Source organism: Nerophis ophidion, linkage group LG28 (assembly GCF_033978795.1).
Source record: "Nerophis ophidion isolate RoL-2023_Sa linkage group LG28, RoL_Noph_v1.0, whole genome shotgun sequence".
Taxonomy (NCBI): domain Eukaryota; kingdom Metazoa; phylum Chordata; class Actinopteri; order Syngnathiformes; family Syngnathidae; genus Nerophis; species Nerophis ophidion.
The window spans coordinates 15,722,013-15,739,109 of record NC_084638.1 but is presented as its reverse complement, the minus strand read 5'-3'; the positions used below and the strand labels follow the sequence as shown (position 1 = coordinate 15,739,109).

At 40.6% G+C, this 17,097-nt stretch overlaps 2 protein-coding genes across 2 annotated transcripts in view; one reads left to right on the top strand and one right to left on the bottom strand.

Annotated features, from left to right (window-relative positions):
- LOC133544919 (major histocompatibility complex class I-related gene protein-like) overlaps window positions 1-17,097 on the bottom strand; it is a 56,957-nt gene that overhangs the window by 14,342 nt on the left and 25,518 nt on the right. The window lies entirely within an intron of this gene.
- LOC133545368 (uncharacterized) lies at window positions 1,712-7,435 on the top strand. Its single transcript, XM_061890872.1, has 3 exons — window positions 1,712-2,164; window positions 5,253-5,465; window positions 6,316-7,435. Exons 1-3 carry the CDS (start codon window positions 2,053-2,055, stop codon window positions 6,816-6,818), a joined length of 828 nt encoding a protein of 275 aa, XP_061746856.1. The 5' UTR covers window positions 1,712-2,052; the 3' UTR covers window positions 6,819-7,435.

Here is a 17,097-nt window from a genome sequence, read left to right as displayed (position 1 = left end):
GCATTACAATGCCACACAAGCGTCACACACTCCAGGAGATTTGTTATTTTTTAAACTATTAATTGATTCCACTACTTCCTTGAGACAGATTGGACGGTCACAGAATACTTGGTCAGCTGTGCTGATTGATTTAGTTTCAGCTAAGGTATCCATAAACTTAACAGCATCACTTTCAGAGTATTGACTATTGTATAATGTTTTGTAAAATTGAGAACACAAATTTGCAATCTGTTTTGCGTCATTGCAAACCACATCATTTATTTTCAATTGATCAATGGTGTTATTTTGAGCCTGCGATTTTTCTAAACAAAATAAATACGCATAGTTTTGTTCACCTTCCTCCAGTCATTGTTTTCTAGATCTTACAAAGGCTCCTTCTGCTATTGATTGATACATTTTGTCTAATTTATTTTGGTTTTCTAAGAGACTTTCTTTTTCTTCTGCTGACATATTATCTGGACATATAGAAGATAATGCAGAAATGATGGAAATCACATTTTCCTCCTCAGAACGCTTATTCTTAGCTAGAATACTGCAACATTTTCTAATAAATTTACCTACCTCATATTTAAGGAGTTCCCAATTAGTACAATAATTATTTTGGGTTTTGGCTTTATTAAGAAAAAATGTTATTAGATCTTTAATCCTAATTTTAACTGCTTCATGACATAAAACTGAACTGTTGAGTTTCCAGTATGAGCTTTTTGAAGGATTGTGAGAGGGATGTAAAGAGATGTGAATCTGAATAGCCCTATGATCAGTCAAAGGAGTGGAGAGAATTTGAACAGTAACACAGTTTTGAAGTGATTTAGAAATTAACCACATGTCTATTCTAGACTTTCTTGAGCCTGATTTATTAGACCAGGTAAAGGATGTCTTATTCGGATTTTTATATCTCCAGGCATCAATTAAATCAAACCTTTGCATTAATAACCTCAGATTTGAGCTGACACTACTTTGAGAGCCTGGTGGCCATCTATCAAGTGAATTGTCAATGACAGTATTGAAGTCACCTCCGACAAGTATATAAGCATTTGGAAATTTGGCAAGCCAGTGTAAAATTTTATTTTGCACTTCATTGAATAAAATAGTATTGTCAGGCACCAAGTTATATCCATAAATGTTAGCAACTATAAAGTTTGTTTTCTGAATCTCAAAAACCTGACAAATATAATGGCCATTTTTATCATAATCACTATGATGCAATAAGACTCCTGTAATTTTGTTTTTGAATGTGCCAACTCCTCCAGAACGCTGTGATGCATGAGAGCAATATATCTCATTACCCCATTGAGATCTCCAAAACTTTACATCATTCATTCTGTGTGTCTCCTGTAAAAAACATAAATCTGTTCTACATTGTTTAAGAAATAAAAATAAAGCTTTGCGTTTCAAGTTCTGCCTTAACCCCCTGGCGTTGAGAGAAACTATAGATAAAGACAGATTAAAATAAAAAACGATTGGAATTAGAAAATGCTTTGAGTTAGAAACAAAGCAACTAGACGCTGCGGGAACAACATCATATGAAAGTTCAGAAAGTGCAAAAAAAACTGGCTGGTGCGTGAGTTGTGACTCCTCATCTATCCATCCTTTTCTTTTACCAAAGTACAGTCAAGAGAAAGTTAAAGCCTGAAAGGTGTATCTTCAGATTGGAGGAAGGATTTCCATGGTAAGTAAGCGTGGCAGCAGAAGTTAACGGAAGTGACGTCAGATACGCGCATGCGTGGACCGATCGGGTGCTAAAGCAAGATAGCGTCTGACGGAGAAGTCCTAAACGCGGGCATTATATTTCTGTATTCTTACATATATGTTGTTTAATAGAGTACACACGGCTAATAATTGTTTGTAGTCGGATACATTAGTCTGAGCGCAGTTTGACACTTCTCCTGTTTGATAGCTTCGCTTAAGGTAGCTTGCAGCTAGTTTAGCTGGCTAGTTAGCTTAGCTTGTTAGCTGCTAACAAAGAGACGCGGAAGTTATTTAAACATCGTTAAGTAGGGAACTAATGTGAGTGTAAAGTGTTGTGATTGTGTGAAAATTTGCGAAATAACAATGGCAAAGTATGAGGAGGAATTTTGGCCAACAAAAGAGGAGAAGGAGCGACAACGTCAACTACTGGATGTTTATTATAAGAAACATCATCAAGTTGTGTTACACAGAACAGGTTTGTTTACTTCTTACTCTCACATCTTTACTAACTTTATATTTCATTATTAACTCTATTCTTAAATATATTATGTATAAGAAGTTTGGTTGTCTTGTGAGGATGATGTACATACATTCGTGGTCAAAAGTTTACATACACTTGTAACGAACATAATGTCATGGCTGTCTTGATTTTCCAATAATTTCTACAACTCTTTATTTTTTGTCATAGAGTGATTGGAGCACATACTTGTTGGTCACAAAAAACATTCATGAAGTTTAGTTCTTTTACGAATTTATTATGGGTCCACTGAAAATGAGACTAAATATGCTGGGTCAAAAGTATAAATACAGCAATGTTATAAATAGTATATATACAGCAATTTTAGTGTATATACATCAATGTTAGTATATATACAGCAATGGCGGTGGGCACGGTGTTTCTAGTATATAAGGGCCTCACATAAACCTCACCTCCAAACATATTGCTAGGTATTGTGGCCAAACAGCTCAATTTTTGTTTCATCTGACATCACATGGACAAAGAAAAGACCTTCTGGACTAAAGTTATGTGGTCAGATGAATCCAAAATTGAGCTGTTGGGCTTCAATACCCAGCATTATGTTTGGAGGAGAAGAGTTGAGGCCTTTAATCCCAGGAACACCATTTCAACCGTCAAGCATGGTGGTGGTAGTATTATGCTCTGGGTCGGTTTTGCTGCCAATGGAACTGCTGCTTTAATTACAATGAAAAAGGAATGGTGCCTCCCAAATTTTTCAGGACAACATAAAATCATCAGTCCGGATGTTGGGTTTTGGGCGCAGTTGGGTGTTCCAACAAGACAATGACCCTAAACACACGTCAAAAGTGGTAAAGGAATAGCTAAATCAGGCTAGAATTAAGGTTTTAGAATGGCCTTCCCAAAGTCCTGACTTAAATATGTGGACAATGCTGACATGCTCTGTCTAAGCATGTCAGCATCATCCTCCATCTTGTCAATGATGATGATAAGATGTTGATCCTCCTTGGTCCTACATATCATTACCAAACTCTTTGTCAAATTTGACTCCATAGTCTGAGCATATATTAAAAAGCTGGTGAAACCCTGCACTACTGAGAGATATAATGGCCAAATCATCAGCGTACATAAAGTGGTTGATTAAGGTTTTTCCCCATGATGCGTCCGGTTCTGCATTCTCCCACTGCCTTGACAGGTCATCCATATGCGGGCTAAATAGGCCTGGTGATGGAAGCCCACCCTGCCGTACCCTATTGCCAACTCTAAAGGGAGAGGATAAACTACTCCCCCATTTTACCTGCTTCATCTGCCTGTCGTAGCAATATGTCAGACAATACCCAGAACACTCCTATGCTTCAGATTGGTGAAGAGTTTGAGATGGTTGACTCCGTCAAATGCCTTAGATGCATCAATAAACCCTACGGACAATGTAGAACCCTGCGTTGTGTATTATTCTACTGCTTCTTTTAAAGCATAAATACGCAAGTCAGTGCTGTACTTGCTCTTAAAGCCAAATTGCTTGTCTGCAGTGCAAATAAGATCCCCAACTCTGTATATTATCACTCTTTCCAGTACTTTAGATAGCATGCTGGCTTGGGCGATAGGTTGATAATTGTCCATAGTCCCTACCAGAGGTGGGTAGAGTTGCCAGAAATTGTACTCAAGTAAGAGTACTTTTACTTTAGAGATTTATTACTCAAGTAAAAGTAAGGAGTAGTCACCCAAATATTTACTTGAGTAAAAGTAAAAAGTATGTTGTAAAAAAACTACTCAAGTACTGAGTAAATGATGAGTAACCTGTTCGTTTAATGATGACGGCCAAAAAATAATGCACAAAAACATAAAAATAGCAATGAGCAAATTCAGAGCCAGGAATATTTTTTTAAGCAACTAAAACAATAATATATATTAAATAATAATACATTAAAATAAAAAAAACATTTAGGCAAATTGAGCCACAATAACTTAACAGCACCATGGGCTCCGTAGGCATTGATTGATTGATTGATTAAATGATAGCTTGATTGAAACTTGTATTAGTAGATTGCACAGTACAGTACATATTCCGTACAATTGACCACTAAATGGTAACACCCCAATAAGTTTTTCAACGTTAATTAATTACTTAATAAATGACCAGGTCGAGGTGATCTACCTCATATATACTGTACATATACATACACACATATATCATATATGTATATATGTGTATATATATATATATATATGATGTTTCCACCCCCATGCTTCACAGTAGGTATGGTGCTCTTGGAATGCAACTCAGTATTCTTCCTCCAAACACGACGAGTTGAGGTTATACCAAAATGGATACATGGATGATACAGCAGAGGATTAGGAGAATGTCATGTGGTCAGATGAAACCAAAATATAACTTTTTGGTATAAACTCTACTCGTCGTGTTTGGAGGAAGAAGAATACCGAGTTGCCTCCCAAGAACACCATACCTACTGTGAAGCATGGGGGTGGAAACATCATGCAGTGGGGCTGTTTTTCTGCTAAGGGGTCAGGACGATTGATCCAAGTTAAGGAAAGAATGAATGGAGCCATGTATCGTGAGATTTTGAGCCAAAACCTCCTTCCATCAGTGAGAGCTTTGAATGGTTGACCAAATACTTATTTTCCACCATAATTTACAAATAAATTCTTTAAAATTCCTACAATGTGAATTCCTGGATTTTTTTCCATGATACTGAAGTTATGGTATTGACTATGTCGTTACAAGATTGTGGTTAGGTTAAGAGATAAAGTTTAGGTGTCATAGACCGTATACACAATAACATATTTACACATCAGTGTGTGTAAAGTTAAGAATGCCTGAATCAATGCTGACTAGTACTTCTAAAAAAGCTTTCCAATTCACCCCCATTAAATTTTGAAGTCTATTTTTGCACTCACTTTTGAATTAATTTTAGTGTCTGAGACAAAAGGAGATATTCCCCGCATTTTTATTGGTTGTTTTGCTAAGCACTTTTAACACAACACACGAAAAAACACAAATCATGACAACAGTGTCAGTCAAAAACAATTTACATTCTCTTTTTATCGTATTTACCTTTTTACCCAACAGACGTCCAGCAGCCCCCCCACATTAAAGAAGAAGATGTGGATTCACAGCCCCCCCACATTGAAGAGGAGGAAGTTTGGATCACTCAGGAGGGAAATTGTCTTCGAGGGCAGGAAGAGGCTGATCTCAGCAAGTTTCCACTGACTGTTGTCTCTGTGAAGACTGAAGAGCATGAAGACAAACCACCTGAGTCCTCACAGCTTCATCACAGTCCAAGTAAGCACAACATCCACATATCATTTTACTCTCAGGGCATTCAATCCATCACAACTGGACTCTTCACTTTGTCTTAGAAGACCTTTGTCCTCTCATCCAAGTAGGCTTCATCACTTCATGCTCATAGACTTAAAGTCTTAAATCTAATCATTTGAATTTAGAGGGGAACTGCACTTTTTTGGGGAATTTTTCTATCGTTCACAATCTTTATAAAAGACATGACGATGGATATATATATATATATATATATATATATATATATATATATATATATATATATATACACACACACACACACACACACAGTGGAGCAAAAAACTATTTAGTCAGACACCGATTGTGCAACACGGAACAACACAGGAGGTCCTTCATACCGACAGCCATCAGATTGTATACTGCATATGTTCCTTGACTGCACTTAAATGTAGAATATATGTAGAATATATTTACATTATCCATATATTATATATATAATATATGTCAAATATTATTTATTATTGTTTATTGTGAGCGAACTGTAGTGCTGAATTTCCCCCAGAGATCAATAAAGTACTTTCTATTCTATTCTATTATATTCTATTCTAAGTTCTCCCACTTAAAATGATGACAGAGGTCTGTAATTTTCATCATAAGTTCACTTCAACTGTGAGAGACAGAATGTGAAAAAAAATCCAGGAATTCACATTGTAGGAATTTTTAAGATTTTATTTGTAAATTATGGTGGAAAATAAGTATTTGGTCACTTCAAACAAGGAAGATCTCTGGCTCTCACAGACCTGTAACTTTTTCTTTAAGAAACTCTTCTGTCCTCCACTCGTTACCTGTATTAATGGAACCTGTTTGTCCACAGCCTCAAACAGTCGGACTCCAAACTCAACTATGGCTAAGACCAAAGAGCTGTCGAAGGACACCAGGAAAAGAATTGTAGACCTGCACCAGACTGGGAAGAGTGAATCCACAATAGGCAAGCAGCTTGGTGTGAAAAAATCAACTGTGGGAGCAATTATCAGAAAATGGAAGACATACAAGACCACTGATAATCTCCCTCGATCTGGGGCTCCACGCAAAATCTCATCCTGTGGGGTCAACATGATCATTAAAACGGTGAGCAAAAATCCCAGAACCACATGGGGGGACCTAGTGAATGACCTGCAGAAAGCTGGGACCAAAGTAACAAAGGTTACTATCAGTAACACACTACGCCGACAGGGAATCATATCCTGCAGTGCCAGACATGTCCCCCTGCTTAAGCCAGTGCATGTCCAGGCCCGTCTGAAGTTTGCCAGAGAGCACATGGATGATACAGCAGAGGATTGGGAGAATGTCATGTGGTCAGATGAAACCAAAATATAACTTTTTGGTATAAACTCAACTCGTCGTGTTTAGAGGAAGAAGAATACTGAGTTGCATCCCAAGATCACCATACCTACTGTGAAGCATGGGGGTGGAAACATCATGCTTTGGGGCTGTTTTTCTGCTAAGGGGACAGGACGACTGATCCGTGTTAAGGAAAGAAGGAATGGGGCCATGTATCATGAGATTTTGAGCCAAAACCTCCTTCCATTAGTGAGAGCTTTGAAAATGAAACGTGGCTGGGTCTTCCAGCATGACAATGATTCCAAACACACCGCCCGGGCAACGAAGGAGTGGCTCCGTAAGAAGCATTTGAAAGTCCTGAAGTGGCCTAGCCAGTCTCCAGACCTCAACCCCATTGAAAATCTGTGGAGGGAGTTGAAAGTCCGTGCTGCTCGGCGACAGCCCCAAAACATCACTGCTCTCGAGAAGATCTGCATAGAGGAATGGGCCAAAATACCAGCGACTGTGTGTGCAAACCTGGTAAAGACCTATAGTAATTGTTTGACCTCTGTTTTTGCAAACAAAGGTTATATTACAAAGTATTGAGTTGAATTTTTGTTATTGACCAAATACTTACTTTCCACCATAATTTACAAATAAATTATTTAAAATTCCTACAATGTGAATTCCTGGATTTTTTTTTTCATATTCTGTCTCTCACAGTTGAAGTGTACCTATGATGAAAATTAAAGACCTCTGTCATCATTTTAAGTGGAAGAACTTGCACAATCGGTGGCTCACTAAATACTTTTTTGCCCCACTGTGTATGTATATATATATATGTATATATATATATATATATGTATATATATATATATATATATACAAACCCCGTTTCCATATCAGTCAGGAAATTGTGTTAGAGGTAAATAAAAACAGAATACAATGATTTGCAAATCCTTTTCAACCCATATTCAATTGAATGCATTACATAAACAAAATATTTGATGGTTAAACTCTTACACTTAATTTTTTTTGCAAATAATAATTAAATTACGATTTAACAGCTGCAACACGTGCCAAAGTAGTTGGGAAAGGGCATGTTCACCACTGTGTTACATCACCTTTTCTTTTAACAACACTCAATAAACGTTTGGGAACTGAGGAAACTAATTGTTAAAGCTTTGAAAGTGGAATTATTTTCCATTCTTGTTTTATGTAGAGCTTCAGTCGTTCAACAGTCCGGGATCTCTGCTGTCGTATTTTACGCTTTATAATGTGCCACACTTTTTCGATGGGAGACAGGTCTGGACTGCAGGCGGGCCCGGAAAGTACCCGCACTCTTTTTTTACGAAGCCAAACTGTTGTAACATATGCTGAATGTGGTTTGGCATTGTCTTGTTGAAATAAGCAGGGGCATCCATGAAAAAGACGGCGCATAAATGGCAGCATATGGTGGTCCAAAACCTGTATGTACCTTTTAGCATTAATGGTGCCTTCACAGATGCGTAAGTTACCCATGCCTTGGGAACTAATGCACCCCTATACCATCACAGATGCTGGCTTTTGAACTTTGTGTCGATAACAGTCTGGATGGTTCGCTTCCCCTTTGGTCTGGATGACACAATGTCGAATATATCCAAAAACAATTTGAAATGTGGACTCGTCAGACCACAGAACACTTTTCCACTTTGCATCAGTCCATCTGAGATGATCTCGGGCCCAGAGAAGCCGGCGGCGTTTCTGGATGTTGTTGATAAATGGCTTTCGCTTTGCATAGTAGAGCTTTAACTTGCACTTACAGATGTAGCGACGAACTGTATTTAGTGACAGTGGTTTTCTGAAGTGTTCCTGAGCCCATGTGGTGATATCCATTAGAGTTTGATGTTTGTTTTTGATACAATGCCGTCTGAGGGATCGAAGGTCAGGGTCATTCAATGTTGGTTTCCGGCCATGCCGCTTACATGGAGTGATTTCTCCTGATTCTCTGAACCTTTTGATGATATTATGGAGCGTAGATGTTGAAATCCCTGAATTTCTTGCAATTGCACTTTGAGAAACGTTCTTAAACTGTTTGACTATTTGCTCAAGCAGTTGTGGACAAAGGGGTGTACCTCGCCCCATCTTTTCTTGTGAAAGACTGAGCATTTTTGGGGAAGCTGTTTTTATACCCAATCATGGCACCCACCTGTTCCCGATTAGCCTGCACACCTGTGGGATGTTCCAAATAAGTGTTTGATGAGCATTCCTCAACTTTATCAGCCTTTCCCAACTTCTTTGTCACGTGTTGCTGGCATCAAATTCTAAAGTTAAGGATTATTTGCAAAAAAATAATATTTATCAATTTAAACTTTAGATATTGTTACTGATAGGATGCAGTGTGTCTCCCATAACAATGTGACCTCGGACTACGTTAAGGTAACGTGTGGAGTTCCCCAGGGTTCGGTCCTTGGCCCTGCACTCTTCAGCATCTACATGCTGCCGCTAGGTGACATCATACGCAAATACGGTGTTAGCTTTCACTGTTATGCTGATGGCACCCAACTCTACATGCCCCTAAAGCTGACCAACACGCCGGATTGTAGTCAGCTGGAGGCGTGTCTTAATGAAATTAAACAATGGATGTCCGCTAACTTTTTGCAACTCAACGCCAAAAAAACGGAAATGCTGATTATCGGTCCTGCTAGACACCGAACTCTATTTAATAATACAACTCTAACATTTGACAACCAAACAATTAAACAAGGCGACACGGTAAAGAATCTGGGTATTATCTTCGACCCAACTCTCTCCTTTGAGGCACACATTAAAAGCGTTACTAAAACGGCCTTCTTTCATCTCCGTAATATCGCTAAAATTCGCTCCATTCTGTCCACTAAAGACGCTGAGATCATTATCCATGCGTTTGTTACGTCTCGCCTCGACTACTGTAACATATTATTTTCGGGTCTCCCCATGTCTAGCATTAAAAGATTACAGTTGGTACAAAATGCGGCTGCTAGACTTTTGACAAGAACAAGAAAGTTTGATCACATTACGCCTGTACTGGCTCACCTGCACTGGCTTCCTGTGCACTTAAGATGTGACTTTAAGGTTTTACTACTTACGTATAAAATACTACACGGTCTAGCTCCATCCTATCTTGCCGATTGTATTGCACCATATGTCCCGGCAAGAAATCTGCGTTCAAAGGACTCCGGCTTGTTAGTGATTCCCAAAGCCCAAAAAAAGTCTGCGGGCTATAGAGCGTTTTCCGTTCGGGCTCCAGTACTCTTGAATGCCCTCCCGGTAACAGTTCGAGATGCCACCTCAGTAGAAGCATTTAAGTCTCACCTTAAAACTCATTTGTATACTCTAGCCTTTAAATAGACTCCCTTTTTAGACCAGTTGATCTGCCGTCTCTTTTCTTTTTCTTCTATGTCCCACTCTCCCTTGTGGAGGGGGTCCGGTCCGATCCGGTGGCCATGTACTGCTTGCCTGTGTATCGGCTGGGGACATCTCTGCGCTGCTGATCCGCCTCCGCTTGGGATGGTTTCCTGCTGGCTCCGCTGTGAACGGGACTCTCGCTGCTGTGTTGGATCCGCTTTGGACTGGACTCTCGCGACTGTGTTGGATCCATTGTGGATTGAACTTTCACAGTATCATGTTAGACCCGCTCGACATCCATTGCTTTCCTCCTCTCTAAGGTTCTCATAGTCATCATTGTCACCGACGTCCCACTGGGTCATTATTGTCACCGATGTCCCACTGGGTGTGAGTTTTCCTTGCCCTTATGTGGGCCTACCGAGGATGTCGTGGTGGTTTGTGCAGCCCTTTGAGACACTAGTGATTTAGGGCTATATAAGTAAACATTGATTGATTGATTGATATGTTGTCTTTGTAGCATATTCAACTGAATATGGGTTGGAAATGATTTGCAAATCATTGTATTCCGTTTATATTTACATTTAACACAATTTCCCAACTCATATGGAAACGGGATTTTGTATAATTTTTAATATATTAAATATTTATATACTCTACAAATATTAATATATACTATATATAAATATATGTATTCATCCATATATAATTAAACATATATAAATATATATATATTCATTCATATAAATTATCCATCCATTTCCTACCGCTTATTCCCTTTGGGGTCACTGGTGCCTATCTCAGCTACAATGATAAAATCTATACATATGCATGATTGCATATATTTACATAAATGTATACATTTATACATAAATACACTTTATATATATACATTATATACATATAGATGCATATATATACACATTATATATACTTACAAAGATATATACATATATACACATATGTGTATATACATGCGTTCCCTTTTTGGGAACGCTCGAGGGAGTACTGGAAAGTACTCCCCCGGGTGATTCCCTTGTCCTACTGGGAGACTTCAACGCTCACGTTGGCATCGACAGTGAAACCTGGAGAGGCGTGATTGGGAAGAATGGCCGCCCGGATCTGAACCCGAGTGGTGTTTTGTTATTGGACTTTTGTGCTCGTCACAGTTTGTCCATAACAAACACCATGTTCAAACATAAGGGTGTCCATATGTGCACTTGGCACCAGGACACCCTAGGCCGCAGTTCCATGATCGACTTTGTAGTTGTGTCATCGGATTTGCGGCCTCATGTTATGGACACTCGGGTGAAGAGAGGGGCGGAGCTTTCCACCGATCACCACCTGGTGGTGAGTTGGCTGCGATGGTGGGAGAGGCTGCCGGACAGACCTGGGAGGCCCAAACGCATTGTGAGGGTCTGCTGGGAACGTCTGGCAGAGTCTCCTGTCAGACAAAGTTTCAATTCCCACCTCCGGAAGAACTTTGAACATGTCACGAGGGAGGTGCTGGACATTGAGTCCGAGTGGACCATGTTCCGCACCTCTATTGTCGAGGCGGCAGATCGGAGCTGTGGCCGCAAGGTAGTTGGTGCCTGTCGGGGCGGAAATCCTAAAACCCCTTGGTGGACACCAGCGGTGAGGGATGCCGTCAAGCTGAAGAAGGAGTCCTATTGGGTCCTTTTGGCTCATAGGACTCCGGAGGCAGTGGACAGGTACCGACAGGCCAAGCGGTGTGCAGCTTCAGCGGTCGCAGAGGCAAAAACTCGGACATGGGAAGAGTTCGGGGAAGCCATGGAAAACGACTTCCGGACGGAAGGAGAGAACAGAAGAACCCACCAACACGTCTTCCTATGAGGAAGCAGTGCCTGGGGAATCTGTGGTGGACTCTCCTATTTCTGGGGCTGAGGTCGCTGAGGTAGTTAAAAAGCTCCTCGGTGGCAAGGCCCCAGGGGTGGACGAGATCCGCCCGGAGTTCCTTAAGGCTCTGGATGCTGTGGGGCTGTCTTGGTTGACAAGACTTTGCAGCATCGCGTGGACATCGGGGGCGGTACCTCTGGATTGGCAGACCGGGGTGGTGGTTCCTCTCTTTAAGAAGGGGGACCGGAGGGTGTGTTCCAACTATCGTGGGATCACACTCCTCAGCCTTCCCGGTAAGGTTTATTCAGGTGTACTGGAGAGGAGGCTACGTCGGATAGTCGAACCTCGGATTCAGGAGGAACAGTGTGGTTTTCGTCCTGGTCGTGGAACTGTGGACCAGCTCTATACTCTCGGCAGGGTTCTTGAGGGTGCATGGGAGTTTGCCCAACCAGTCTACATGTGCTTTGTGGACTTGGAGAAGGCATTCGACCGTGTCCCTCGGGAAGTCCTGTGGGGAGTGCTCAGAGAGTATGGGGTATCGGACTGTCTTATTGTGGCGCGATCAGTGCCAGAGCTTGGTCCGCATTGCCGGCAGTAAGTCGAACACATTTCCAGTGAGGGTTGGACTCCGCCAAGGCTGTCCTTTGTCACCCATTCTGTTCATAACTTTTATGGACAGAATTTCTAGGCGCAGTCAAGGCGTTGAGGGGTTCCGGTTTGGTAACCGCAGGATTAGGTCTCTGCTTTTTGCAGATGATGTGGTCCTGATGGCTTCATCTGACCGGGATCTTCAGCTCTCGCTGGATCGGTTCGCAGCCGAGTGTGAAGCGACCGGAATGAGAATCAGCACCTCCAAGTCCGAGTCCATGGTTCTCGCCCGGAAAAGGGTGGAGTGCCATCTCCGGGTTGGGGAGGAGACCCTGCCCCAAGTGGAGGAGTTCAAGTACCTAGGAGTCTTGTTCACGAGTGAGGGAAGAGTGGATCGTGAGATCGACAGGTGGATCAGTGCGGCGTCTTCAGTAATGCGGACGTTGTACCGGTCCGTTGTGGTGAAGAAGGAGCTGAGCCGGAAGGCAAAGCTCTCAATTTACCGGTCGATCTACGTTCCCAACCTCACCTATGGTCATGAGCTTTGAGTCATGACCGAAAGGATAAGATCACGGGTACAAGCGGCCGAAATGAGTTTCCTCCGCCGTGTGGCGGGGCTCTCCCTTAGAGATAGGGTGAGAAGCTCTGCCATCCGGGAGGAACTCAAAGTAAAGCCGCTGCTCCTTCACATCGAGAGGAGCCAGATGAGGTGGTTCGGGCATCTGGTCAGGATGCCACCCGAACGCCTCCCTAGGGAGGTGTTTAGGGCAAATCCAACCGGTAGGAGGCCACGGGGAAGACCCAGGACACGTTGGGAAGACTATGTCTCCCGGCTGGCCTGGGAACGCCTCGGGATCCCCCGGGAAGAGCTAGACGAAGTGGCTGGGGAGAGGGAAGTCTGGGTTTCCCTGCTTAGGCTGTTGCCCCCGCGACCCGACCTCGGATAAGCGGAAGATGATCGATGGATGGATATATATATATATATATATATATATATATATATATATATATATATATATATATATATATATATATATATATATATATATATATATATCTTGATTGGATTATCCAGAGAATAGTGCTCGATACCGTGGTAGAGCGCAATATGTAGGTGTGGGAAAAATCACAAGACTACTTCGTCTCTACAGAACTGTTTCATGAGGGGTTCCCACACCTACACATATACATATATATGAATGTGTGTGTGTGTGTCTGGTCTAAAGAAATTATTATCCAATGACATACTCATTAATATGCAGTAATATACATGTACATGCATACATAATATAACATAGTATGAAGGTGTGCATGACAACAACATATATACTGCACTCAACCAGGGGCGTCACTAGACCTAATACTGTACTGGGGCACAAATAATTCATGTGAGCGTGCAAAGCGCCCAAGCAAAAACATTTTTAGCACTTATTTATCGTAAAAAATACGTAAATAGTGCTTTAAACTATGAAATCATATCAGATTATGTTGTATGGATCTTTGATTAACCACCTGAAATTAACTAATGCATTTGACCTACTTGTGCACTTTTTTACTCCAGACTTCTAAACTGCTACTGGTAAAAGCAAAAAGGAAGAGAAATTAATCTTTTTGAAATATTTATAAAATAAAACAAAAAATAAAGCACCCCTACATCTCTGGGTTCTTTTATATTATTTAATTTCCATTTATGGCAATGTTGCTAATCCTATTTCAAATACACAAAACTATAAAATATACACAAAACAATAAAGCGACAGTAGTAGAATAAATGAACAACTGTTGTGTGTCTGTTCAGGGAATCATTTTCTGAGAAGTAAACTGTAACGTCTCGTTTTCATTTTTGCAAAGTGGTCAATCACTCTGGACAGACATGGACATATTACAGTAACTGTTATACAGTTGACCAGTGGTTCCCAACTGCTGCGTCGTGACATAAAAGTTGATTGTGTGTCATTTTCAGTGAGTCGCAGTCAGATGTGTGCATGAAAAAAAAAAAAGTTTAGGGAGAAAAAAATCAAATTGTTGCAACAAAACCAGATTATTTTAGCCATTTTTCTAGTGACTATTAGTGAGTATTTTAGCAAAAGGCAAACCGACTAACAAGTTGGAGGAGGACTCAGGAGACATGGAAATATATTTTTTTTAAATCTAAATGAGCAACAAAACCCGATATTTTCAGCCATCTTTCTGAAAGCAAATACAGAAATGTTACTATTTTTTCTGGAAACAAAACCAGATGCTTTAGCTGTAGCCATTTTTCTAGTGACAAAACAAGATTATTTTAGTCAAAGTCACACCGATTAACAAGACAAGTCTACTGTGCTATTTTTCTGTGAAATAAACTTGAATGATTTAAAAATTTGGCTTACAACTTGATGATATGGAAAAATGTTTTTCTTCCTGAAGATAAACCATTTGAGAAGCACTCAACTCACACATGCTTACTCCAAATCATCATTGATGCAGAACCAGCAGACAATAACCAACATTGTTTCATGTTGATTGGAAATTCCCCCGACAGCTCGTACAGCAAATTAATATGTTTGTCTTGATACAAGGAATAACGTTAGCTAACTTAGCATCAACTCAAGACAATGATGTTGCCTTGCTAGCTAGGACTTCACTTACATCTCTCATTCCTGCTGCTTCTTTTCTACTGCGGGCGAATAACTTTCTGATATCCATCTAGGAGTTACAGTTTGAGTCGAATCAAAATTAAAATATTGTAATTAACAAATTGTTGTTGGCTAACGTCACCTACCTCTCGCAGTGATTCGAATCCCCCCCCACCCTCTCTCTCTCTCTCTCTCAACCGAAGTCTCGATCCACACATGAATAAATTACCATATTAAGCAGCCATGTGCTCACTGTTTCATGGAGTGAATACAGTAGCAAACAATTACCATACTAAGTAGTATTCCGCTGTTGTCTATGTTATGTAGACTTAAAACTCTGAAGCATTTTTTTGTTATTGGTGAAATTTTTACTGGGGCACTGCAGATCAACAATGGGGCACGTGCCCCAGTGAAATATGTCAGTCGACGCCCCTACACTCAACTATGCATGAACCACAAGTTTCTAAGCTTCAGAGCCATAAATGGCGATTATGTGGTCTCTTTTGCCATCCAGTGGACAAACTATGCCATCGCAGTTTCGAAGGCTTTACATCAGGGGTGCGGACAATTTTTCTGCAGGCAAGCTACTTTTCAATTGACCATATTTATAATTTTGATGTATTTATTTATGAAAGAGACATTTTTGTTAACAAGTTAATGGTGTTTAATGATAATACAAGCATGTTTAACACATATAGATTCCTTTCTTTCATGAAGACAAGAATATAAGTTGGTGTATTACCTGATTCTGATGACTTGCTTCGATTGGAATCAGACAGTGGTGCTGATAACGTCCGCATTTTCAAAAGGAGGAGAAAAAAAGTCCTCCTTTTTGTCCAATACCACATGAAAGTGGTTGGTTTTGGCATCTCGTTTGTCCAACTTGCATACTCCTTTTTAAACATTTTGTTATGAGAGTAGCATATGTGTGTGTGGCCCTTTAAAGTCTGACAGCAGGTGAGTGACGTCAATGAGTGTGTGGGCGAGCGAGGAGAGGGAACGGTCGCTGAGGGTGGGGGAGAAATACATTGGCATCAAACTCTGTAGCTTCCTAGCTTGTGCACGCTAGCTTTTTGAGACTCTTTGTGCAGTCGGTCTTTAGAGTTTTGACAGCAGGTACGGCACAAGAGTCTGTTAAAATAAAACGTGTTTCTCTCATCCTGTCAGTGATGAGAGAAACAACTGACGAAAGTGAAGTCTCTGTGAAGATTGATGATTGCTCATTTTTATGTCTATTTTTTTAATGCCTGGCTTGTGATCGACTGACACAACCTCCGAGATCGACCGGTAGCTCGCGATCGACGTAATGCGCACCCCTGCTTTACATAAACTACGCGTGAAGGGAAACCCCGTCAACGAAACCAATTATCTCTCAGTTCAACCTAAAGCATCTTAATTTAGCATCCGATGCACCAAACATCGGCAGAAGTAGCAAGACACGACATTCAGTCTAAATGCTGTAACTGTATATGACCAAACTTACATTTAGTCAACGCACACAAGGCTACCTGCCGCCATTGATCCAAACGGGCTATTCTGACAAAGATGTGCTTGAAGGGGGAAATGACGTCACAGATTAACCTACCAACTCAAAGGCACAGGAACATTACACAACTGGTTAACGGCACACAATAGGCTTTCGTACAGCTATATATACAAAAAGTAGCATTAGTTCAATATTCAAGTTAATATGGTGATCATAAAATCAGGAAGTCATGCATTTTTTGCTCAAACAAAACTTTTGTAAAATATTTTAAAAGTCAAGAGTCAAATCACAGGCATATAGCGCAGTGATTATAAACAATACATTGGAAGCAGACACCACAATTTACTTACTTCACATAAAAGTCACAAATTGTCCATGATTGTTGGTTCAAAGTTCTGTATTTGCTGACGTACATTGCGCCAGC